The 27,410-nt window shown below is 42.3% G+C and overlaps 1 protein-coding gene across 1 annotated transcript in view; it reads left to right on the top strand.

Annotated features, from left to right (window-relative positions):
- Window positions 1–5,636: 5,636 nt before the first annotated feature.
- PDGFC (platelet derived growth factor C) overlaps window positions 5,637–27,410 on the top strand; it is a 102,762-nt gene continuing 80,988 nt past the window's right edge. The window contains exon 1 of the mRNA XM_083520129.1: window positions 5,637–7,098. Coding sequence (XP_083376255.1) covers window positions 6,981–7,098 — 118 coding nt within the window. The 5' untranslated portion in view covers window positions 5,637–6,980. The remainder of the gene's footprint in view (window positions 7,099–27,410) is intronic.

Raw genomic sequence — 27,410 nt, 5'->3', positions numbered from 1 at the left:
CTCCGCCACTGTCTGGAACACTCTAAAAGGTGTTGCTCCAACACTATTTAGGGGGGAAATGACATTTCAGTTCTGCAGCTGACCACAATGACATATTTTCAGTCTTAAACTTCATTTCTCTCATTTGTAATTGGGGACCCTCCAAGCGGTGGTGATGCAGGTGGCGCTGTGGTCTGAACCACAGAGTCTAGGGCGTGCCAATTGGAAGGTCGGCAGTTCGAATCCCTGCGACAGTGTGAGCTCCCATTGCTCGGTCCCTGCTGCTGCCAACCTAGCAGTTCGAAAGCACATCAAAGTGCAAGTAGATAAATAGGAAGGTAAACAGCGTTCTCTGGTGGGAAGGTAAACAGCGTTTCCATGTTCTGGTTCACCAGAAGTGGCTGTCTGCGGACAAATGCCAGCTCCCTCGGCCAGTAAAACGAGATGAGCGCTGCAACCCCGCGACTGGACTTAACAGTTAGGGGTCCCTTTACCTTTCAGCTTACCAAGGAATGTGGGCACCCATGTATATGGAATTAACTCATTTCTTATATTGTGCTACCTTTTGCAAATGTAACAAATCTTGGCCAGTCTTAAGAGTCGAGGCTGCTTGAAACATTACTCATTTGACCCATGTAAAGGCACCATAAATAATTTCTTTGATGAAAAAAAATGTCTATTTGCAAGTCAGACATTCTTTCTGGCTTGTTGATATTCCAAGTCTGACTGGCAAATAGACATGGATATAAATCCTGCCAGCATTTTGTTTATACCACTCCATACCGGCAGCATTCTTTTGCATAAAGGTAACAGAATAGCTAACAGGAAGAACTGGAAAATTTTAAAAGGTGGCACAACTATGGTATCCTAGCCTTTGGTCTGAAGGCTCATCACAATGTAAGCTTGCTGAAGCTAAGCAGGTCTGCACCTGATTGGGATATTGCCTGAGGAAACCTATCCAGATGTGTGTGAGTCCCATGTGAGAAATGTGGGATGACAGTCACAACTGCAACCATTAGGAATGGGCAAGCAGTCTGTAACTCTCCCTCCCCTCCAAAATCAGTGGGGCCCTTTGAATGTTCAAGCTCTCAGCTGCATACTACTTTTTGCACATCTCTTTCTCTCTCTCCCCTCTGTGTATGTGTTTGTGTGTTCCTGTGGTTAGAGCAAATTTGGTAGCAGCTAATTGAAAATTTGTATTTTAAAAAAGGGTGAGAGAGCCCCTCAACGTTTAGGTAACTAATATTGCTAGTCTTATTTCTACCCAAGAATCATGGGACTGAACTAAAAACTCAGCAATTTCCAGCAACAGTGATGGATCTTGGGGTCTCAAATTTCAGCAGTGTCCAAAATTTGGCTCCCCCTCTGCCTTTCAGGCTCCATTGTAAATCGTTGTTGTGGCATCCTTGAGGCTCCACACCCAGTGCAACTGAACCAGTCGTGCTCCCCTAATCCACCTCTGCCAGCAGGAAAGCAGGTGGTCATGGAGCCCAATTAGGCCTCTCTCGTCTTCTTTGTAGCCTCATGCCAACTGGTGCCACTGTTACCTTTGCTAAGGAGAGTTCTTCCTCTTGGGGAGGGAAAGCAGCTAGCAGAAGGCTTGGAGATGGGAGTCAAATTGAGGTAGGGTTAACAGACCTAATGAAGCCTTATGGGTTGCATAGGTACAGGTTTTGCTTCAGAAAGGATGGCAAATCCTAAATCACAGAGTCTAGCGGGAAGCAAGGGAAATTGGGCGAAGCAAAATTAAAAGGGTATAAGTGGAGGGCAGTGCAAGTTCACAGGGAGGGGAGAATTCATGAGAAGCTGAGGAGAATCTCTCGCATCCTTTGCTTGTTAAAAAAAAAAAAATGTCCTGAAAGAGGCCACTTCATGGAATCCAACTTCTCCCTCACCTGACCTAATTCCAAGCTTTTAACAATTAATCTGGTGCTATCTTTATAAGAAGATTGGGCTATTAACAGGCTCAGGGAACTACAAGATCCTTCCCTGATAGATTAATAGACCAGGCAAGTTCAGACTTGTCCTAGTGGTAATACACATTCACTGAATCGAGTTGCCAATAAACATCTGGAGGCACTGATACTGTCTGGGGTTATGAGAAACATAAACCAGAAGTAAGCAGTAGTTAGTCACATGCATCTTGACCTATTAGAAACTGAAGCAACTTTGGCCACTGAAAGGCACAAATTTATAGAGGATTTTATGTAACTCTGACAACTTAATATATTCCTAACTCTACATGACAGGCCCTCCAAATACATATTAGAAACAGCCTCTCTTGATGCAATATTGTAGAAGAAAGAGTTAAAGCTAAGTTAGTTTCTTTAATCTGCAGGACATGACTACATAAGGATTTAATGTGAAGTACATATTAAATAAACAACCTTAGGTAATACAGCTTAATTTTAGAACTTCCCTCCGTGCTAAAGATGATGTTGAGACATTGCTTCTGCTCCAGAAGTCTCTTACAGTTTCTTTGTGGCTTGTTTCTTTCAAAGCCATAGCGGAGTGACTTTACCTTCCAGCACCACAAACTGAAACTGATCGTATTTAAAACTTTATATCTTAAGAATGGAAAAAGCAGACAAAAGCTGCAGGCTTTTGAATCTACACATACTTTATAGAAGCTAATCCAGATGGTTCAAATTATCAAATGATGTAAATTGGTATAATCCTTAGTGGGATTGTTCTACTGAAAATGCACATTCTAAAACAGAACGAGCTTTCTATTGTAGATTATTTTTTTAAAAAAAATGAAGATAAACTTATTGAAACCATACTGTCCTGAAATAGTCTGGCAGCTTACATTTACTAATAATTTATGATCATATACATTTTTTACTTAGGAACAGCGCATTCCTTTTTTATTTCTGACTCTGGGAGTGACAGCTAGTATCCTATATAATACCTAGGACCTGGGCTCATCTACTATATAAATTATACACTAGAATTAGACTGAAACGAATTGCTGTTGGAACATACTTGGCAGGAATGTATAATTAAATTTTATTGCCCTTGCTAAAAAGCATCTATACCTGATTTACAAACTCTTTAGATCACAGTTAAGGTTGGTTTATTTATTATAGGTTGCATATTTAAACTCTGTGTAGGATATATTCCTAATGGCCTCACATGTATGAACATACTTTTGTTTTCATTAGTCTTTAACTGTGATTATTTCACAACTGTATATCAAATAATAAAACTGTAATAATATATTAATGCAATGCACATTGGTATAACAGAAGCAGAGAGGGTGGCTGTTGGATTGGAAGTATCAAAATGTTGCCGTTTTGGTTTTAACTTATTGTGCTCTGGCCAGCACACAGCAGTTGCCTCTACTCGTACCCAGTGTGGGACCTTGTTAACTTCACAGGCTGAAGGAGTTTCTCTTTGTAACTGGGGTCCCCGGGCTCCAGTCCTGTTTGCTACAGCTGCCCCACTGCTCCCAATAATTTCCTTGCATCCAAGATAATGAAAATATGTCATTCATTGCAATATTGTATTTATTTTGATGGTTCTGGAGTACTGCTTGCACGTACTGTATGCCTTGTAAAGGTAACCGGACCCCTGACCATTAGGTCCAGTCGTGACCGACTCTGGGGTTGCGGCGCTCATCTCGCTTTACTGGCCGAGGGAGCCGGCGTACAGCTTCCGGGTCATGGGGCCACCATGACTAAGCCGCTTCTGGCGAACCAGAGCAGCGCATGGAAACGCCGTTTACCTTCCCGCCGGAGCATTACCTATTTATCTACTTGTACTTTGATGTGCTTTTGAACTGCTAGGTTGGCAGGAGCAGGGACAGAGCAACGGGAGCTCACCCCGTCGCGGGGATTCAAACTGCCGACCTTCTGAGCGGAAAGCCCTAGGCTCTGTGGTTTAACCCACAGCACCACCCATGTCCCTGTATGCCTTGTAGTAGCGAGTATATTGTGACAAACACATTCGTTGCACTCTGCTTGCCATATATTGTGTCTTTGTGTACTGGCTTGAACCCATCTCCCCACCCCTATTTGTGTATGTTTCTATACAGTGGGTTCCTTATTTTTGTGCTTCAATATTTTGTTTAAAGCAGACCTCACCAACCTGGTGTCATCTAGATGTTTTGGAATGACAACTCTCATCAGCATGTGACGACAGTTCCAGTCCAAAACATCTGGAGGGCACCAGGTCGGTAGAGGCTTGTTTACAGAGTAATTTGTAGGACTGGACTCATAACAGTGGAGCTTCAGACACTTGATGCAGAGGTAACTCAAATGAAATGATTCAGCCTGGCACTCAATCCTTTACTTCTCCTTTCTTACCCAAAATTACCTGGTGGCAGGTAGGGGGCTCCATTAGACCCTGGAACAGAGATGGGCAAAGCACAGCAGGCCTCTGGAAGTTTTCTATCAGGCTTGGGAGCAGCATCTTCCCCTTCCTCTAACTACAGTAGCCTTACTAGTCAACAATTTTTCACTGGTCTTGCTAGCCAATCCAAGAACTGCAGTTGCCAGTGTCCCTGAAAAGAGCAATTCCACCATCTGTGGCTTCTATTGTCACCTCAGCAATCTTAAGGGGCAATGATGGCCAACAAAGCAGTGAAGCGAGATTTCATACAAAGGGCCAAACTGTACTACATAGTCTGAGATTTGATCTTGGCTTAAATCAGGGCTTCCCGCCAGGGGGAACTCACAGGAACTCACTTCCGGCTCCTCTCAAGTGGGTTATGGGACCTCTCAGGTGAGCCGCATTGAACGAGGGAGGTGTTCATGGTGAGTTTCGGCATATCTTTTTCTAGAAAAATAGCACTGGCTTAAATACGTTTTAGCAAATCTATAGCAAACCCAGAGTTTCTCACTTCAGACATTAACAGGGAACTCTGGATTGAACAAACCAGGACTAGAATTGCCAAAGCTTAATTATTTACTTGTTTTACATCCTACCTTTTCAGCAAGGAGGTTATGGTGGTTTACCTGGTTTCCCTAACCTCACAAAAACTCTGTGAGGTAGATTAGTCTGACAGATAGTAACTGGCCCAAGGTCACCCAGGGAACTTCAGGACCCAAAGGAGAACAGGGTTCACACACCAATCCTAGTATGTGAAAAGAGCTGTGTGTTGGTGGAAAAGCTCACACCAAACCATAGTTTACCAAGTCAGCTTTGTTAAGTGCAAGAGAGCTCACTGAGCTGAACTTGACGTGGGGGGGACGACTTCTACCATGCCCCCCTCCTTTTTCCTTTGCTTCAAAACATTCCCCCTGTTTGCATAAGGAAGCTAAACCGAGTGGCCATTCTAATACATAGTTGATTTATAAAAAGGAAGATGCGAGGGTACATGGAAGCTCCTAACCTCCCATGCGGGGAGGGTGGGATCGCTGCGGGAGAAAATGCACTCTGCGTACGCCCAGAGACACAGTGCTCCTGTGCAGCTTCAGAAACCGCAGCAGCAGCAGTCAGCGGTGGAACCCTTGGCCCAACAACGCGCCTTATCATCCGCTGCTCTTTCCTCCTTTACAGCACCTGTTCTTACGCGGCCAGTTGGCAGCCGTCGAGAAAGAGGGAGCGCGCACGGGAGTCCAGCAGCAGCTCGCTTGAACTTTGCACGACTTTTCGGTTGCTGGTGCCGCCGCCGCCTGCTGAACAAGAGCGAACGTCACCCTGCGCCGCAGCCGGGCACGCCTGACTGACTGGCCGCTCCTGCCTGGGCTTCCTGCGCGCTCCTGCTGCTGCTGTTGCGGCGGCGGCGGCGGCCCTTCCTGCAGTGGCGGCGGGAGGCGGGGGGAGGATTCCTTCTCACCACAACCACCTTTTCCCGCCAGACCTGGAGGAGGAGGAAGAGGAGGAGGCGACAGCGGGGCAGGTTGGGGCCGCGAGCTGCGAGTGGAGGGGAAGAAAGGAGGATCTTTGGGTAGTTCGAAGGAGACTCCAGAACTGGCCTGTGATAAGACCATAGAAGGCTCTGCGAGGAGGAGAGTTGGCGCGAGAAGGGAGGGCGCGCAAGAATTCGGGGTGGAGCAGACCAAGACGCCGCGCGCGCGCTCGTGTGTGTGACAGAAAGTAGCTCTGAGGTTAAAAGAAAGAAAGAAAAAGCTTGCTTTTCAGGGGACTCTCGCGTTTTTTTTCCAACTCCTTCCAAGCAAAACTTCTGGGGCGCAAAACTGAAACCAGGTGCTGCTCCTTGGGAAAGGCTCGCTCGCTTCCTTGCTTATCCTCCTTCTCTCCTCCCTCCCTCCCCCCTTCCCTGCCTGCCTGCCTGGGTCGTGGCTTGCTGCTCACTTTTATTTTCCTTTCCCACCCATTCCGAGCCTCCGCCCCCTCCCTCCTTCTCCTCAGGAGCGATGAGGGGGAATGGCAGAAACACGTGAAGGCGAGGAGAGAAAAAAACCCGGGACTCCCAGCCAGGGGCTGAAAGAAGCTGGCTCGCCTGGCAGCGTCGTGGCTGCTTAGTCGCGGGGAGAGAGAAAGAGAAGCCGAGAAGGTGGTGTGTGTGTGTGTGTGTGTGTGTGTGTGGTGTCCCCCTCCCCGCTTCCTTTCCTCCCAAAGGGAGCTCTTTTCCCCACCCCTTTCCCTCGGTTTGTTGGGTAGTTTCTTGTTCCCGAAGCTGACAGGTGCTCCTCCGATCCAGCAGTGCCTTCTGGCGCCCCCTTTTCTTCTTCTTCTGCTTCCCCCAGCAACTATTTTCCAGGATTGTTGCGTCCTCCATAGGAAGCTGATTTGTGAACCTTAGAAGAAGGAGGAAAAGAAGGAGAAGGAGAAGAAGGGTGGGGGTTGAACCCTGGAGACGCGGAGGGGAAAAGGCTGCCGAGGGAGAGAAAAGTTTTGGATGGGATTATGTGGAAACTACCCCGCTCTTCTCGGCTGCTCGAGCAGGCTCAGTGCTGCTGCTGCTGCTCCTTTCTCGCCAGCGCTGCAGGCTTCGCGGGCTGGTGGAGGTGGTGAAAAGGACCTGATCTCTCGGCAAGTGCCTGGCTTGCGTTGTGTGCCTGCGAAGAGCTTCAACCCCCCCAGCCTGCCAAATGCTCCTCTTCGGGTTCTTCTTGCTGACATCTGCCCTGGTCAGCCCAAGACAGGGAGCCCAAGGCGAGTCGAACCTCAGCAGCAAGTTCCAGTTCTCCAGCGCCAAGGAGCAAAACGGTAAGGAAACCCCACCATCACCCGAGATCTCTCTCTCTCTTTTGCGTGCGTGTTTTTGTTGTGTCTAGAGAGAAGGCATAATAAAAGTGTAGTTGCAGCGAGCAACACACGCTGGGGGAGAAGGAGGAGTCGCCGGGGCAGGGAAGGGTTTTTTTTTGGTTTTTTGCATTCCCTTCTTCTTGCTGCTTCTGCAAAAAAGAAAAAAAAAAGAGCCTCAGGGGTTGGGCTGTCGTGGAGCGGCTGGGTGACAACTTTTTAAAGGGCGCCTGTGTTTTCACGCTGGAAACAAGAAGCCCTCCCTACTGTTTCCAGCGAGGCTGTAAAGATCTCTTTTGAAACTCGCACACTGGGAGGGAAAACATCGCCCTATGCCAGAGTGAGCCTGGAAAGACTGAAGCCAAAATGAATGAGACTTGGCAGGTCGGACTTCACGGCGTGTTTGTCACTCCAGGAAACTTGTCAACCTCGTTAACTAGAGCAGGATAGGTAAAAAGGGCACCAATTAAGTGCTCTAGAAGATAGGGAACTTATTAACTCTTCCTCCCTCCCTCCCTCCCTCCTTGAAAGTGCTCTCTGTGAATTGGTTGGTGTGCCTGTTCTAATTACCTTTTTTTGGTAAACCCCCCCCCCTCAATATGCCTCTGTATAGTGTGGGTTCCTGGAGAATGACCTCTTCCTTTGCACGTGCTGGAAACAAGCTAATCTGCTGCATAGGAAATGAGAGTAACTTTTTTAAGCTTTCAAGTGTACCTGAAATGTTTAGAAAACTCTCAAATGCAAGTTCCTTTGGGCTGGGGTTGAGCAGACCTGGAGAAAGGCTCCTTTCATAGAGAGGGCAGCTTCAGTGTGTGTAATTTGCTTAGCCTCCGAACTCCATATGATTTACATTATTCAGATTTTTGAAGGCCTTCCCCCCTTGATCTTCTATTACAAAGCCATTTAAAGGAATACTTTGCAAACAGAAATGTTATACGCCATATGAAACCGCACCACGAATGTAGGCTGCCTAAATTTAGGCTGTTAAACACCCTGTTTTCCAGTGGTGTGTGCTAATGTAAGGGGAAAATGTTTTAGTAGTTTCCTTGCTAGCTAGAAAGATGTGATTTCATCAGGATGCAAACTAGCCAAACAGGCATCAGTAAGAAGGCGGCGGGGGATGGGGGGAGAGAGAGATCTTAAACTTGCAGTAGGAAAAAGTGAATGTAGTATTGAATGACATATCAGCTTTGAAGATGTCAGTGCAGACCCGTGAAAATCCCTTGTGTTCCTTGAAAATTGGTCTTCCTCCATATATATTGCGTGAAGGATTTTTTGTTACAAAGTTAACAGAGAACCAAATAGTCCCCCACTGTTATATGAATTTGTAGAATGTGCCTTGCGCTATTAATTCAGCAAGAGGGATTCGTATTGCTGTTGGTTTCTAATATGATGACATATGGCACCTGCATAGTGCTAGAGCTACTGATCAAAGAACAGCCCAGGGATCAGAGTGACTGCAGAGGGCCATGGGAATATGATCAAAAGAATCAGAAGCCCAACTCTACATCCACAGAAAACTGACTACACCAACCTTTGTATTTGAAGCTAAGGAAAGCATCTACCTTTCATAACAGTAGAGATTTCTTCATCTTCATTGCCCTCCAGTTCCTCAGTGGGGTGGAGGTTTCAGGGTTTCACAGGATTCTGTGATAACCAATGAACAGAAAACCTATATTATACCGTGATTCTGCTAACCGTTTCAATGGGAACATTTCCTCTTGAACAGGTTTAGCTTTGTGAGAGAATGAACATGGTGGCTGATGTTGCTTGTGGATTGCACTGCCTCTGTAATCACATGGGATGTGGGCTGAAGAGATCAAAATTACCCTTTCATCCTTAGTTGAGACAAAACAGGGCCCCCTATTTGTTGGTTAAATGTGTAAACTGTATTTCCCCTAGGAGTTTGGCGATGAATACCTCTACATCTTGTCTTTTCTGCTGAAGGAGGCAATTTCAATAAGGTCCCTTAAAGATATATTTGTATGACAATATGTCTGAGTTTAACAACAACAACAACAACAACAACAACAACAACAACAACACTTTTATAATTTATACCCCACCCATCTGGCTGGGTTTCCCCAGCCACTCTGGGCTGCTTACAGCACATATAAGAACATAGTAAAATGTCAAACATTAAAAACTTCCCATTCCAGGGCTGTCTTCAGATGTCTTCCAAAAGTTGTGTAGTTCTTTATCACCTTGACATCTGACGGGAGGGCATTCCACAGGGAGGGTGCCACTACTGAGAAGGCCATCTGCCTGGTACCCTGTAACTTCACTTCTCGCAGTTATGAAACTGCCAGAAGACCCTCAGACCAGGACTTCAGAGTCTGGGCTGAGTGATGGGTGTGGAAATGCTCCTTCAGGTATACTGGGTCAGGGCCATTTAGTGCTTTAAAGGTCAGCACCAACACTTTGAATTGTGCTCGGAAACGTACTGCGAGCCAATATAGGTCTTTCAGGACCAGTGTTATATGATCCCAGTGGCTGCTCCCAGTCACCAATCTAGCTGCCGCATACTGGATTAGTTGTAGTTTCCAAATCAGCTTCAAAGGTAGCCCCATGCAGAGTGCATTGCAGGAGTCCAAGCAGAAGATAACCAGAAAATGCACCACTCTGGTGAAACAGACTGCAGGCAGGTATGGTCTCAGCCAGCATATCAGTTGGAGCTGGTAAATAGGTGTCCTGGACACAGAATTGACCTGTGCCTCTATAGACAGCTGTGAGTACAAAATGACTCCCAGGCTGCACACCTGCTCCTACAGGAGCACAGTTTCCCCATTCAGGACCAGGGAGTCCCCGACACCCACCTGCCCCCTATCCCCCCCAAAAAAACAGTATTTCTGTCTTGTCAGGATTCAACCTCAATCCATTAGCTGCCATCCATCCTCCAACCGCCTCCAGAAACTCACACAGGACATTTATTTGGGGATCACAGGGTGGTTTACAATATTAAAAGACAAAAATGCACAACATAGTAACAGACAAATACCCCTTTAAAAGAGGGGTATTGTTTAATTAACCAAAGGCCTAGAAGAAGAGGGCTGTTTTTGCCTGGCACCTCCATAAAGATATGTAACTAAGGTGACAGGCGAGCTTCTCTGGGGAGAGCATTCCACAAGCATGGAGCTGCCACAGAAAAGGCCCAATCTCATGTTGCTGCTCTTGGACGAGGCACACGAAGAAAGGCCTCAGATGACGACTGAAGGGTCTGGGTTGGTTCATATGTAAACTTGTAAGCAAAGTAATAGAGTAGAGAAAATACTAGAATAGTAGCACTTTCTATACTACACTTCACAGAGTTTTGATAGTTGCATTTTTTTTTTACCTCAGTACCCAAGTTCCACCTGGCATGGAAAGAGATATACTAGTGGTATCACTGGGTCTTAAGTGAACCTTAAGTAAATAAATGAACCACAAAACACCCCTTTTTGTAATTATACTGTCTTAAGTCTGTTTATATATCTGAACTGCAGGCTACGTTGATTTATAGTCTCTACTTTGGTAGTGCAGCATGGATTGTAATGTAAAAAATAGCCTAAACCTCCACTTAACGTTCTTATCACATTATTATTTATTAACCCGTTAATTCTGGTTGGGCTATTTTAACTTACCATAATTAGAGTGATTTTTGCACCCTCCTGTGACTTAAAATGCTTTGTGCCTGTTAGATTAAGCTACCTGAAGCAAGTAAAACTACTTGAAGCTGTCATTGTAATGTAGCTGTTCTCATGGCATTATTACATATACCGTCTTAATAACAGTACTATCAAGGGTGGGGTTTTTTTGGGGGGGGGTTGTCTGCTAGCTTGATAGCATGTTTTACTTCAAAGCATGTTCTACTGAGTTCAATGAGATTCATTTCCAAGGAAGTGCACATAGGATTGCAGTGTCACAGTCTGATCCTAATTCTATACATTTGTTCTCTAAGGGAGCATAGGATGTTGCGTTGTATCTGGTCAGATATTTGCCTATCCAGCCTAGTATGTGGACTGGCATTGAATTTTATGGTTTAGGGTTTCAAGTCTTTCACATCACCTGCTATCAGATACTTTTAACTGGAGATGCCAGAAATTGCCCTGGGGGCTTCTGAATGCAATACATATGTTCTACCACTGCCTCCTAAATTGTGGCCACTGTCTATTACAGGGGTCAGCAAACTTACTGCGCCTCAGGCCGGTGTCTCCAGCACCGATCACGTGGCAGGCCGGAGGGCGGGGGAGCATGTGCCCATACGCATGCACACACACTATTTCCGGCGCACTTCTGGGTTGGAGGAGCACCGGAAATAGCTTGTGCACATGTGCATGGGCCTCCTCCGACTCGGATGTGCACCAGAAATAACGCTTGCACATGCACACAAGCTATTTCCAGTGCTCCTTCGACCTGGAAGTGGGCAGCCGCGGCGGTAGTGGCCAGTGGGGGGTAGCCGTGGGCTGGAAAAACGAGTCCCTCGGGCCTTATCCAGCCCACGAGCCTTAGTTTGGGGACCCCTGGTCTATTACATAACAATATTTTATATGGTTCTTTAGACTAGCCATTACATCATGTCAACTGCTACAATTCCCTCTGACTTTTAACCAGTGAAATGGCTGCAGTAAATGTTGCTCCAGATTTTCAAATTCTTTTTTTGTTCTAAACTTTCTACCTGTATATTAAATAAGGGCACTTGAGTGCCTTTGAGGAATAAGGTCCTTGCTTCAAGTATCTAAATCATTACTGTAATATTACTTTCAAAGCCTTGCATTACACATAAAGAAAAATATTTTTCATAGCAACTTCCAAGTCTGGTGTTCTTCCCCTTCTCCCTCCATATAATTAGCTGTGTTATGAGAAGCATGCATTTTCCATTGCCTCCCAGGAATTCAAACTGATAGGTGTTTTGAGGTCAGTAAAGCTGGGTTTCCTTATAAAACAAATACAGTATAGCTTTATTGTGGGAACTTTATCTTTTGCAACAAATGATGCCACAAGCAAGAAGAAAACATGTATGTGAAATTTTACATGTCAGAACTTTTATTGCTTTCAGCTCAAACATTTTGATCATTCAGTTTCTGCTTAAAGTATCACTATATTAATAGAGGACTTCATGATTTTGAAATACAAATTTAAAATATCTGAAGTAAGTTATTCCTTAAATATCTTAAAAGAGAAGTCTGCCTGAGCAGGTCATCAGGTTTATAAACATTGTTTTCAGTACTGTTTAAATAATATCCATCATGAGAGGTTCAAGTGTGACGCTATAATTCAAGCTAAATTGAGCAGTTGTAAGTTCCATTGATTCCAATAGAAGTTCGCTAAACAGAATATTAACACTTCCAACTATTTTCCATAGAAACCAGTAAGGCTTACATGTGGGTACCTTGGAATGAATGAACAGATAAATGTGTTAAGAAGAAAGACTGAATTACTTAAAGCAGTTTATTTGATATTTTCACTGCCACTTATCTTTGTCCTCGTATTGGGCAGAAAAATCATGACTATAGCCTAGAGGCCACACATACACATAATGCTAAACCATGGTTTAGTGTTGTGTGGACAAGTCAGAATGAAGCATTATGCTTGCACATTCTGCCTTCTGTTTCCACCCACACGACTAGGAGGAAGACTTCAAAAGAGATTGGTTTCACTTTTACAGGTTCCTGGGTTATGGTTAATGTAAACCAGCAATCCTGGTTTACAAGAAACTGGTTAGTTCAACAAGCCTACTTCATAACCCATGCTTTGAAGCTGACTTGTTATGAAACTTGCAAGAGTATTTTTTAAATTGGGGTCCCTGGTTTGAAATAGCAACCGTGGATTTGTAAAAATGAAACTAACTACTGTCAAGGTCCTTCTTTGCTTGGGTTCATTCTTGCTTGCCCATGTATTGCTAAACCATGATTCAACATTATGTGTGAACGTAGCCATTTTCTTTTCACTGAGTTATGAAAAGAATACCTAACAATTTCTGCCCAGTAGGAAAGTACACAGGTATTTTGTATCATCCAGTCAAATTTTTATGCATTCATTTTTCTTTTCTAGAAGAAATTTAAAACTAAATTAACAATTGTTAATAATCCGTACATGGAAAGTGTTCAGTGGAACACTTTGTTTCCTAGAACTGAACCAAAAGTTATTGGGCAAAAGTTTTTCTTTTTCTTGAAAATCCTCATTGCTCACATTTTCACTTCCTTTTGTTGCCTGTTTGTGATCCTGGCATGATTCTAACATTGTGTACTATGCTGTTTTTCCCCCTACATTTTTTTTCTCAAATGCCAGTGAAAGCAGGAAACATTGTTGCAGCACTGATAATGATTGCAAACACCATCATTTGTAGCCCAAAGTCGTTACTTTGTTCTGTTGCATCTTCCTGACTCATCAAGAGAAAATGGTGTCAACCAGCAAGAGGGAGAACTATTGGCATGACAACAAGGCCACACAACATACATTTATAGCACTTGGAAAGCATTCACCACCCCCAAAACTCCTGAAATTGTATTTTACCTCTCTGAGAACTACAATTTCCAGCACCTTTAAGCTACAGTTCCCCAGATTCTTGGGTAGTGGGTGTAGGGAAACGTGTTTTCAATGTGTTTTTAATGTATGGTGTATACACAGCCTAAGTGTAGCAAACACTTTAGCTCTGTTTTCAGTGCTCTCCTCTCCCCCCCCAAAAAAAAGAGTTCAAAAAGTGTATTACTTTTTTTGTAACTCACAAGTTGGCTGATAAAGTTGAGAGCGGAGGCCATTTCAGCTGATCCCTAATTAATACATTAAAGTATCTATATCAGCAATGACTCGCTAGCTGTTCCTTCTGGATAGAGTAGAAATGTTGTTGAAAAGAGCGAGTGAACTTGAAGAGTAAGAATGAAAGTGTATCTCTCTGTTTAATGATAACTTTTATACCTACATTGAGGTTATTTGGTGAATGGTCACTGACTCTAGTATATCATCAAAAACTTCAAAGCAGGGAAAGAGCAGTGCATTCTTTGTTTATCATATCCATTCAAAGAAACGTAATGGAATAAAAATGTAAGGAATGTAGTTGTTGAAAGTTGAATGCTAACTAAGAGCACTATAAGCACTGTAAATCCACATCTTGCCAACAACGTCAGTGATTCATAGTGGGTGGCATGCTCTTCATTCTATGTTCATAAAGAGATTGGAATATGTGGTGTCAAAAGAAGAATAAATAGTGCAAAACTTAGGCTGCATACACACCACACTTTTAGAGCGCGACTCCTAACAAACCACAGTGCTTAGGAGGGAAAATCTGCTTTGAATGTGCTTCAAAGGTACAGTTTGTATGCAGCCCTATAGTTCTCTTCATGCTTGCTTTTTTGACCAGCTCAATACATTTTGTTGCACCATCTATAAAATATTTTACAGGAGGACGTGTTTTTACTTGGCTAAATCTACAGAAAATGCTTAGCAATGCAGTATATTGTTATACAAGGCAAATGTTAAATTCTTTATTAATTTGGAAGTTCGGTCAGTATTATTACTATAGTGAGTCACTGGTCTTACAAGAAAAGGGGCAGGGAGCCTCTAGGACCAGTAACTAGTGTGGCACACTCCAGATGTTGTTAGACTACAGCTCATATCCCTGACATATTTCTGGTGGTGGTGGAAGTTGTAATTCTACAGTTAATGAAGGGTATGATATTATTCAGAAATACTTCAGTAGCCACACCACAAAATACATTTCTCACAAAGAAGAAGTAAATTGATACTTTGGGGTTGTTATTACTCCATTTTCTAGAGAGAAATAGGGTGCCATTTTTAGAGTGGAGAGAGAGAGAGAGAGAGAGAGAGGAACTCTGGGAAAGGGTAGAGTGAATCCTAGTCTTATAATCTGATTGTATCATAATGGTTGCAGAGCATCAGGCTCCATCTTTCATTCCCCAAGCTTTGCTTTTAATTGGGGTTCTTTGCTTGCTCCAGATACTAAGTGTAGATATTATTATTTATTGAATTTATATACCACCCTGTACCTGGAGGTATAGATCCTGAGAAAGCATTTACCAGCAAAGTAACTGGCTCTGCTTCATCTTTCTCCACACCTTTGGAATTAGTGTTGACATTTCACAAGCAAAAGTAAGCCTTCATTTCCCATTGTGTTTACTTCCCAGAACAGGTAAAATCAAAGTCATGATTATTCCAGGGGAAGTTTTGTTGAAGACTGATCATAAACATCACATTGAGACACCATTAATAAACAAGGGCAATAAAAATGCTAATCTTTTATCATTGCAAATGCTTTCAGTATCATCATTTGTGGACAATGAAGAGCCAGACTATATGTTGCACTACAGCCATATTTAACATTAGCCCAATAATCCCTCTTATTGCAAAGCACGTTCATGAATGTGCAATGTGTAGTGTCTAGATACATTTGTACAAGACTTCCCCCAATGATCCTTTGTGGTTAAATCTCCCTGGCAGCTCTGTTTATGGACAGAGGACATTGAGGACCACATAGTTTCTTGGGATTAAAGTGTGACAAATGCAAGAAGGGATGGCGTGACCACATTTGAAATGCATCTTTTGTTTCTTGGTCATCAATAGTTCTAAGTGTGTACTTTGGTTAGGTACAATTATTCGGATGTACTAAAATAGTTTTGCTACACCCATATTCAGTAAGATCATGTTTAGAGTCAAATCATTCATAGAAATTGCTTTTCTTAACTCTCTCCTAAGAAACAATGCATTCTACTAGTTTCTTGGCACACCTAACGAGACAGCTCTTGGGTGATCTCTTACACTGATGTAATTTCATTGAAGTCAAAAGAGAGAAGTTTATAATGTGAGTGTATTGTTTCCTAAATTAGTATGGATTGCATTCTCAATGGCTTCAATCCAGTGAAGTCTGGGATATGAGCCGGGAAGGAGTGTACTGATTTTCCCTTCCTGGCAGCCCAACAAGTCTAATGAAATGCTGCTCTGGAGGGTTCTCTGACCTTTGGGTGGCTTTAACAGGGACTGCCATTAAATGGAGAGCTGAATCCCCTTCCCACCTAACATGGGCACTTGAATTCCAGACATAGGATTTCAACAGAAAGCAGCCCCCAGTAGATATGATGAGTTCTCTGAATGACAAAGCACAGGAAATGTTTTGTGTGTGTTTCTATATGGTGTTTTCATCTACAAAATACCAAAAACCATGTGCAAGCATTGTTCCAAACATTTCACCAGTGGTGGTGAATTTATATGAGGCCACTTCCATCAGGAAAGAGCTTGTTCAACTTGCTTGTGGTTATGGACCTCATTCAAACACTCTAAAACAAAATAAAAGGAATGGATGCAATAACTTCTTTATGGAAAAACTATAAAAAGTTGCAGGGTTGTGTAAACAAATTGGGTCATTTACTAGACGTTTAAGTGATGGATATGAAATCCAAACTCAAGAGTCTGGGTTATTTTACAGCTATCTTGATTATATTTCACCTGTAAAATGAGGCATGACATAATTTTCTTTTAGTCATTTTATTTAGATGAAGAGTGACAAACTGCATTATTATGAAATTGTGGTAATATTTCATTTCCCATTGTGCTAAAACTTAACTATTGTGGCAAACATATTAGTCATTTTCTTGGGGTTTTCTTTAACAGTTCTAAAGAGATAAATTATGGGAGGATTATGAATTCCAGGAAGAAAGGGGAGGGGGAACCTAAACTGAAGCCTTGGTTTTGAGATGTGGATTATGATTCAGTAGACAGTAGCTATTCAGTTCATGGGATTCTCTTTGGAATGAGAATCACCTTTGATTAGAAGAAATTTCTTAGAATTGGAAGACCAAATATAGCACATACACAGTCATGTTCTAGAAGTCTGTTCAACTGTTCAGCCAGGCACCCGGGCCCCTGCAGTGATGGGGGTGGGGAGATTGATGCTCCTCTCGTGCTATCCTGGCTGCGTTACCAGCACTGGGCGGGACCATGGCCAGGGGTGGCCCCGCTGACTAATCAGTGACAGTAGGGGCCTGGCCATGGGGAATTTAAACCATGGCATGGCTGGGGCCCCCTCCTCTCTTGTCCATCACTGTATCTCCTAAACCCACCCACCCTCTTTTTTAATGCTTTGCTATGACATGACTTTTCTATGGACAAATGTCAGCTGCCACATTGTTGGGGCCAGGTAGGAATTAATTCCACTTGGCAAATTGGCACCATCCATTTGGTTTTCGCTTACCTTGTAACAATCGTCACAACTTTGTGAGGTTAGGCATTGGGTAAGTGTTTGAATGGAGGGGAGGTTGTAGCCTCCGCCTGCCCCTCCTCATTAAGGGTATCCTGTTAAAGGGATCCGGGGGTGTGGATTTTGTCTGATGCCCAAATATGGGCTAGGGCAATGCCACAACCTCAACAGGGACCTCTCACAGTGCCCCTATTTGATGTAAGTCATGGGGCTCCCCCTATTGGTGGCTTACCCTTAGATGGACTCCCTGCAGACAGATGGGAGTCGAGATATAGCCTGGCTTCACCCAATGCCTAAACCAAACCACTCACATCTGTAACCAATATATTTATGGCCTATTTGAACCCATAAACCTAATACTCATGTCTGTGTGTTTATTATCCACTAGGGGACTGTGGGTCACAGGGCCCTGGCATTCAAGCTCTCAGACTTGCAATGGTTAGTAGAAAAATTGCGTCAATAAGCTATTGAATATTTGATAATAGCGGTTGATTGACCTAGAGTTAAATGCTTTCTCTCAGTGTTCTTCCTTTGTTTTTTACTTTAACGCTGTTGCCATTTGTGAACGGTCTTCTTTTAATACTATGGCAATTTGGCTGCCTTGCTTTCTATTAATGTGCCACATTATAAAGCAGGGAAGGTACACCTGGAGCCTTCCAGATGTTCTGGGCTCCATTTCCAGCTGCAGTCTTCCACAGGTTTGCCATCACTGTCATAAAGTCTATTTTAATACCCTTCCTTTACTTTGTACCAGAATGATTTTCCTTCTGTGGGAACTTTATTCTCCTGAAATTATTGACCCGAAAAAGTAGGATGCATAAGTATTTGCTAAACTGGTGAACTAGTTAAACTGAAGCAATTTGTTTGCTTAATGAACACTAACTGAAAGAGTCATTAAAAGTGTCTGAAAACATATCCCCTTGACATCATCAGGAGTAAATAAGGATGTTAGTTGATGGAAAAGTAAACTGAAAATAGAGTAAAGGCCTTCCTGGGAAGCCTTAAAGAGCAAGGTTGGTGAGGAGTGGAGAGTTCTGTAAAGTTAAGCAGAATTGTGGCTGAAAATGACTGAAAGAACATTGTCATTTGTAGCATCCTAGGTCTCCTTCTTTATCTGGCCACAACATGCATTATAAGTATTCAAGGATAAAGAGGGTATAATGAGAAATGTATTTGAATTCAGTGTTTAGTTTCTAGGTTGGTATGTTGTAACACTGTAAATTAGTCAAGAGGGGAAAACAAGGCCTTGACAACAAGCAAAGTGAGGAATTTATTGTGCCTGCATAAAGTTGGAAAATAAGCCATTTATGACTGATGGCTTAGTAATATCAGAAAGCTGACATACAGGGTTACACTTTCTGAGAAAGCGAAGCAAAATCTCAAATGCTCGGAAAAAGTGTTATGCAATATGTTTTCGTTTTTTAAAAAAGTTTTGTCTTGTAACACCCAACCACATCTAGAGAGTAATTATCAGGAAGCGGGGAAGAAGGAATCAAACATTTAGTCTCTAGGACAGTAATAACCAACAATTAAATGAGAAATCTCATTTCTGGTACATTGACTTTTTATCATGTTCCTTTGGCCTGCTCTGTTATGCTCAGACCATCTGGTTCCAGAATGCAGTGAATTGGGCTATTTGCAAATGGTGTGGTAGGATGGATTTTAAAAAACCAACACATTAGCTTTATTGGTGGAACATGATTTTTAGTATGCTTTTTCTTAGTTTTCTTACTTAACAAACACACACAAAAAACTAACAAAAATGATAAAGTGATAGCATAAAGAAAAACATACATAATTCCATAAATCCCTATGTTCTTACAAGAAAACTTACACACCATATTCTTAGTTCCCATTTACTTATCTTTCTCAATAGACTTTCATCTTCCTCAAAGCGAATCTGTCTTATCTTTTTGTTATATTGCTTCTTTGACCATTTCCCCATTTCTTTTATTTTCTGAATGCTATACTTACAATCTTTCTTGTAATTTGTGAAAACTTAATTGAAGCATGTCCAGGGTTTGACTTGAGGACACAGGTTTTTTTTAGATATTCTTTATAGGTTTCCCACTCTTTTTTGAATCTTTAGTTTGGCTGTCTGCTAATTGTCTCTGCCATTTTTGCCAGTTCAAGATATTCAAATAATTTATCCTGCCATTCCTCTTTTGTTGGTCCTAATTATCCTTTCCATTTTCTAGCAATTAATACTCTTGCTGCAGTTGAGGCATATAAGAATATTCTCCTTTTTTCATTTGGGATATCTGAGTCTAAGATGCCCAAGAGGAAGGCTTCTGGTTTCTTTATGAAGGTTTGCTTGAACATTTTTTTTTCAGTTCCTCATAAACAATATCCCAGAAACTCTTAATTTTTTTGTAGCCCCACCACATATGAAACAGTGTCCCTTCTGCCAGCAAATGTTAGATTTTTGTTTTATATATATTGGCCAGTTTGCTGGGAGTTATATACCACCTACAGAACTATCTTCACTAAATTTTCCTTTAGTGTATAACAGGCCGTAAATTTCCATTCTTTATTCCATAATCTTTCCCATGCCGATAATTGGATATTTTTTACCAAAATCTTTCGCCCACTTAATCATTATTTCTTTCACCTCTTCATCTTTTACCTCCCACTCTAAAAGAAGCCTGTACATTCTGGATATTACTCTTTTCTTTTCTTTTCTTTTCTTATTTCTTTGTCTATTTTTGATTCTTCCGTTGCAAAACCCTTTCCCCTGTCTATCTTAAAAACCTCATTTAATTGATGATATTGTAGCCAGCCCGTTAGGAGATGGAACGTGATTTTTAGTCCTCCTGCTGTCTCTCCATAGGCAATTTTGTTGGTTCTGGTTTGCCATGAAAGAAGCTGGCTTCAAAGTTTTTCGATACGTTTTCAAGGGTTCAGTGGAATCAGACAGGATGCTAATGGGGCAGATTTATGTTCCTTATGAGGCATTATCAACAGACAAGGGGTAGCTGCCTTATGACCTTGATGTAGTTCCCCTTCTTACCTCAAGATAAGCAGAGCTTATAAGGCAGCTTCTATTCAACTTTCATAAGCCTTGCGTTCAACTTTTGCCTTCCTAATGGGATGGACCCTACCTTTTCAGGGCTTGAAAGCCCACTGACTCCTTCACAGACTTGCAGTAGCAAAAAGAGAGAGAAGCTAATGCAGTTCTAGGTTGCATCAACAGTACTGTCCAGATAAACAGAAGTAATAGTGTCACACTATTCTGCTTTGAATGATATTGACAAGCTGGAACATGTGCAAAGGAGATTATGAGCAGTCTGGAAACCAAGCCTTATGAGGAATGGTTGAAGGGGTTTGGTAGTTTTCTCTGAGCGTTTTTGGAAAATGCTTTAGAAAAATGTGCTGGCTTTAATGAAGATATTCCAAACTTGGAATTACCTTAGCCTAGGTAGCTCCTCTTCCATTGCTCACCTTCTTGTCTGCCATCTTCCTTCCTTCTTTTCCCTCCCTCCCTCCCTCCCTCCCTCCCTTTACTTTCCCAAACTTTTCAAACTTGCAGCTGGAGAAGGTGTACAAGGGGGAACTGCAGAAGCCAAGGGTTGTGTCTTAAAGTTTACAGTGAGGACTTTTTTTTAGTGTGGTTGAATGTCAACAGGAATTCTAGAAATTGTAGTTTTTATTAGTAAATGAGTCAGGAAGAATAGAAACTGCATTTCCCAGAGTTCGCAATGCAGGCTTTGAGCATGCTCAAAAAACTTAATTGCAGAGTGAGAAACTGCTTAGAAAACAGTGCTCTGCTTAACTGTGGCACACGCTGATGTCTCTTAGTCACTGAGTCAGGAGGGAAAAAACCCAACATTTACCAGAGGTTGGGGTTATTTTTTGGTCTTTCAACATTTACCAGAGTTGATGTCATCCCCCAGCTTTAGCCTAAGCTGCTGTTTTTTCTCTCTCCCTACTCATCCCCACTCCAACTTGGTACGTGTCTGAAAGTGGAAAAGATGGTAGCAGCGGGGCGGGGCAACTGGTATATGAGAAGTTTGATAATGAGCCATTCTAAACTGGGGCAAAATATTTTATTGGTCTTGACTTAGCTCCTAATAATTCAATGAATACCAAACCAGAATAGTTCATTTCCATTCCTCCATTTCCATTCTTCGTCCCTAGTAATTGTGGGGACATAATATCTTTGTATCAGTTTCACTTTTCCTTTTTAAAAGCTCTTGCACAAATTTCTTAAAGTACGTTTCTGAGCACAATTCAAAGTGCTGGTGTTGACCTTTAAAGCCCTAAACGGCCTCGGCCCAGTATACCTGAAGGAGCGTCTCCACCCCCATCGTTCTGCCCGGACACTGAGGTCCAGCGCCGAGGGCTTTCTGGCAGTTCCCTCATTGCGAGAAGCAAAGCTACAGGGAACCAGGCAGAGGGCCTTCTCGGTAGTGGTGCCCGCCCTGTGGAACGCCCTCCCATCAGATGTCAAAGCGATAAATAACTACCTGACATTCAGAAGACATCTTAAGGCAGCCCTGTTCAGGGAAGTTTTTAATCTGTGATATTTTGGTTTCTATGGAAGCTGCCCAGAGTGGCTGGGGAAACCCAGCCAGATGGGCGGGGTATAAATAATAAATTATTATTATTATTATTATTATTATTATTATTATTATTATTATTAAATTGCTTTTTGAATACACAAGACTTTGGTTCTACGGAAACATCAGGAATTCATTACAAAAATAGATCTGCACACCTCTCTCTAGATTATGGCTTGTATCATTCTCTTGTAATGTACAGTGGTTTACTTAGCACATCCATGCTAAACCATTGTTTAGCACTATGGGCATAAACAGGATAGAGCCACTGTGAGTCACATGCTTCTCCCTTCTTCTGTGTAGGCTGTGAAGCTGGCTTGTTTAACCAATCAGTTTGTTTTAAATCATGGCCTCTGGATTGTGCATAATAACAAGCCAATTTTTATAGAAAGTGAAACTAAACTCCGCTGTAGTTTCACTTGTATTGCATATGTGGGAGGAGAAGACCATTGTAGAGAGCAAAGAAGTCTGAGGCTCATAGAGGCTTCTTCCTGCTGATGCATGTAGCATTAAACCATGGTTTATCATTGCATGTAGCATTAAACCATGGTTTATCATTGCATACAAATATGGCCAGTGAAGGAAAGATATATCTCTAGTGGGCAAAGCTGTACTCCCACATAATAATTTACTGCAACTCAAGTATTAGAATTTCTGATCAACATGTTTTAAACAGTATGCTTACATTTTGTTAAAATTAAAGTGGCATGATATGAAAACACATGTTGATAAAATACTAATCTGTGTGGATACGTTATAAATTTATTGTTTTTGACCTTGTCTGCTTTCCCTTGCTTTTTCTGGCTCATTTTCAAGAGGGCATATGAGCACAAAAGAATGGCATGTATTTATACATTTGTAAATTCTCTCTTTCTCTCCACTTTAAAACATGCACATTGACCTTTTATGGTCAGTATTGGAGTGTTCCCCTCTATATTTGTGGTGGTTACTGATGAAACCAGATCAAGTATGCTGTTTAATTTAATTTAATTTGTATTTTTTAATGAATGTAACATAAAATGTAAAAAAGACTAGGAGCACTATTAAAATTTTTCCTGTTATCTTCCTTCCTGTTTGAATAGACTTTGCTCTAACAACGAGCATATTCTAAAAATAAGGCTCTGGTTCTTTGTTGCTGCTTATTTGAGTTGAATCATTGTTTCTATTTCTAAAAATAGTATCTAAACAGAACTTGACTATATTTCTTCTCCTTTACAAATTGCATGGATGCTTTTCACATGTACAACTTTTGGTTTATTATGTTGTGTGTATCTGTAAAGCAATATTTAAAAAAATAGCTGTAGTAAGAGCATTACTAACTTATGATAAAGATAAGAATAAGGTCTAATTAGTGGTTTTAGGGCTAATTTGCACACTAATGCCTACATATGAAGGCTGCTAAAAACAGTCCTCTGTGCTGACCTCTATACAGTGGTGCCTCGCAAGACGAAAATAATTCGTTCCGCGAGTCTTTTCGTCTTGCGATGTTTTTCGTCTTGCGAAGCACGGTCCGTCGCAACTGCGCCTCTTCAAGCGGCTTTAAGAAAAAAGCGCAAGACTTTTCATTTTGCGAAGCAAGCCCATAGGGAAATTCGTCTAGCGAAGCAACGCAAAACCGAAAAAACCCTTTCGTCTAGCGAGTTTTTCGTCTTGCGAGGCATTCGTCTTGCGGGGCACCACTGTATATGGCTATGTCAGAACTGGCAGCCTGGTGGTGAAATGGGAAGCTGGCAATATGTCAAATAAAATGCCAAGATGGTAAGTTCAAGAACCCAGTTTGTCTCCCACCCTACCCCAGAATAAGAGCATGAGACACTTAAGTTGAGTGAAGAGCTCAAAGCTTTATTAACACCATAACTGCAACTCATGCATAAAAACACGGGCTGTTAGCTCTGGAGGCCTCTTACCTCAGCCATCAACATTTCTGAAGAAACCCACCTGGCTCAGCCAGCCAAATTGTGAACTGCCTCTTCACAAGTGTGAACTGGGGAGGCACTGCTGACCCATCCTGCTTGTGCTGCCTGATGTTTAATGAAGGGAATTAGGTGGTTCCCAAGGGTTAGTACCCTCCCACTTTTCTCAAGCTGGCTAGCAGTGGTACAGGTTGGTGACAGTCCTTCACCAACTACAGTACCTTTGTCAAACCAGACTGGTTTGACAAAGACTGCCGGAAGCTAAGATCCCTGCTTAGGAAACAACAAAATAAGGTAAAACAGGAGAGGACTTTGTCATCTATGGTAAATTTCCACAGATGGCGCTCTTACTATAAAAACATCTTAAAACTCAAGAAATCCCTATATAGGAAGGAACAATGGGAGGCACTTGATAAGGCGATTAAATCGTGAGACGATAGAAAATTTTGGGCAATAGTAGCACAGGGAGTCTCATCCAAAGGAAAAATTGTAAACAGCAGTATTCCATCCGATGTGTGGTATCAACACTTTTTCAAGCTATACACACTTTCAAATACTGCTAATTTGAGTCCGTTCCTCCCATTGAAGAATGAGCATCTAGCTAGCTGGGATCCTGTTACGGAATCAGAGTGCCTACAGCTAATTAAAACTTTAAAAAATGGCAAAGCTGGTGAGGATATGATCCCCCCTGAGGTTTTTAAATCAAATGCCCAATGGTGGGCCATCTTTTTGGCCAAACTTTTTACGGCAATAAACAACACATGTAAAATCCCAGCAAACTGGAAACTAAGTGTGTAGCCCCTATCTACAAGAAGGGAGATATTCAAGATCCAGCAAACTACCGCCCTATAAGCCTTCTGGACACCGCATACAAACTTTATACCCGGTACTTATTAAACAAGCTGATGGATTGGGCGGACCATTCTAACCTGTTCAACCAGGAACAGGCAGGATTTAGAAAGGGCCACAATACGATAGGTCACTGCATGGTACTACAGACCCTGGTAGCTAAATATGCAAAAGCGTATAAGAGCAGACTCTTTGTGGCCTTCGTTGACTTGACATCTGCCTTCGATTCAATCTGTAGAGATAGACTATGAAAAAAATTATATGAAACGGACATTGATAGACGACTTTTAAAAATTCTCAGAGAGCTACACACAGACATTACAGTCAAAATCAGAACTGGGCCATCGGGAACTCTTACGGACCCACTGCCATTGGGGAAAGGGGTCAAACAGGGATGCCTGCTAGCCCCATTTCTTTTTAACTTTTATATAAACGACATTGTTCAGTACATGGCAAAGTACAAGTCATCGGCTCCAGCCCTTGAAGGTAAACGCCTGAATATATTGCTATATGCCGATGACATGGCTTTAATGGCACTCACCCGAAGAGGCTTACGCAGCATGCTGGAGGGGATCGCAGCCTACTGTTCCCATAACTCACTAAAGATAAACTATGACAAAACAAAAATTGTGCTGTTCACTAGAGCTCGCCACATCTTTAGATGGTCTTTAGATGAACATGTGATTGAACAGTGTCCTTTTTTTAAATATCTGGGTGTTACATTCCAGGCTACATCTAGTTGGCTAGCCCACTTTAAGGCTGTAGCCATTCTAATACGAAGAACAATTGGTGTTTTGCTTAGTTTCTTCCATTCCAGGGGGGGACAACTGGTGATCCCGGCATTAAGAGCTTTTGTTGGGAAAGCTATCCCCCAGATGTTATATGGGATAGAACTCTGGGGGTGGAACCAGAGGCGGTTGGAACGGCTTGAAATTTTGCAAAATTATTATTTCAAGAGGATTCTAGGCCTTCCTCAAGGAACCCCAGCAGCTTTCTTGAGGGTGGAGGTTGGCTTACCCTCTGTATCTGCCAGGGCCCACTTAAGATTCCTACGATTTTACATCAACCTTGCAAACACTTCAAACACCTTATTGGCCAAACAAGCCTTTGTATCTTTTCAAAAGAACACCACTTGGCGCCAAAACTTATCTGAGATCCTGGTTAGATACACCCTACCGGAGTTTAATATCCTTAAACTGTGGAGCCCGGACAAAGTCCGGAAATGGATCCTGGAGAGAGACGCTTTGTTAGATATCACAAAAATACAGATCCTAGGGTCCTCCCACTGGTTTCCCCGACTGAAAGCAGTCAAAATCTGCGCCAATTATTTGGCGAATATCATCAATCCCACTCTTCGGAGAGCCTTTACTATGGCCCGTTTTCAAACCATTCCTACAGCCTATCTGTCAGGCAGATATGCAAAAATCCCAGTAGAGCAGCGTATATGTCCTTGTTATATGAGAACCAAAGAGGATCTCATACATTACATGTTGTATTGTCCCATCTATTCGGCTTTCAGGGATGCGATGTTACAAACTATTCCCAAATCAATAGTCAACTCTGAGGACCAAGTAAAGTTTTTACTGGTGGACACTGATCCACGGATTTCTCACGTGGTAGCGGTCTTTGTGGTGAAGGCTATGAAAACTAGGGTATGGTTCCTGGATGAAACGGTGAGGTCCCTCCCATTGCTCTCCTAACCTGTTGCTGTATCCTCTTCCCTGAATGGTGGGGTTTATTGGGTAGTTTCCTTGCTGGGAGAGCATGGCATGAATTTTAGCTTACTTTTATAATTTTATTGTTTATCTTTTAATAATGTTTTATGGTATTTTGTGTAAAGGCATGGACCTCACAAATTTAATAAACTTGTTGTTGTTAACTACAGTACCTATTTCTTGGGTGCCTGCCATGGCATTCCAACCAACCTTTCACCACCTAACTGCATGTCCTGCTACCTATGATCCAAAAGACCAGATTAACAAGTGTCACCATATAATGCAGGAGGCAGAAAAATGGGACTCCTGGTAGCTAATCAGGAGCTTGACAACAACACAGCTGAAGCCCATACTGTCTGCAGCCCACAACTGATGAGGGAGAGGCAGCAACACACCCAGCCATCACCTTCCTGACGACAGACTGACACCATAATCTCCCCTCAGCATGATCCCCGTTCTGAGCTCAGGGGGTGGCTAATATGTTCTTATATGCAGGGACTGACATTTTGCCATAGTATTGAATTGCTCATGCTAAGCTACCAATACATAAAGTTCTGGCTTTAACAAGCCACATTGGAATCCTTTTGACATCTTGTGTCAGCTGACTCTAAGTGAGCTGGTAGCTGCAGTACCATTATCTTAAAATCTGCTGTACTGCAGCTGAAGTTCAGCAGAGAACATGGATGAAATCTCGGCTGAAATCAAGATATACTATGTCTGCAGCATTCCCCTGCTCTACCCAGCTACTAACTGTTAAAAAAAGAAGATAAGGTTGGTCTGGCATGACATGTTCTTTAGAAACCCACGCTGGTACTTTGTAATTTCAGCATTGTTTTCTGATTGCTGCACAACATCTTCCCTATGGAAAGTTCTCTTTCCATTATGATGCTTGTGTTTTAATGAGTGACAACAATGCAGCTTTTCAAGAAAGTTGTTTTCTTTTATCGTTCCTGTTTGTTTAGCTGTCTAGTTTTGATCTTCTGTTGGTTGTATTATTATTATTTTGAATAGTTTAATTAGAATTGGTTTATCAGCAGATGGTTTTAGCTTCCTT

Source organism: Podarcis liolepis (genome assembly GCF_965112155.1).
Source record: "Podarcis liolepis genome assembly, chromosome: 9".
In the NCBI taxonomy this organism is placed as follows: domain Eukaryota; kingdom Metazoa; phylum Chordata; class Lepidosauria; order Squamata; family Lacertidae; genus Podarcis; species Podarcis liolepis.
Note: the sequence above shows the minus strand (reverse complement) of the source record. Positions and strands in the feature narration are given on the sequence as shown.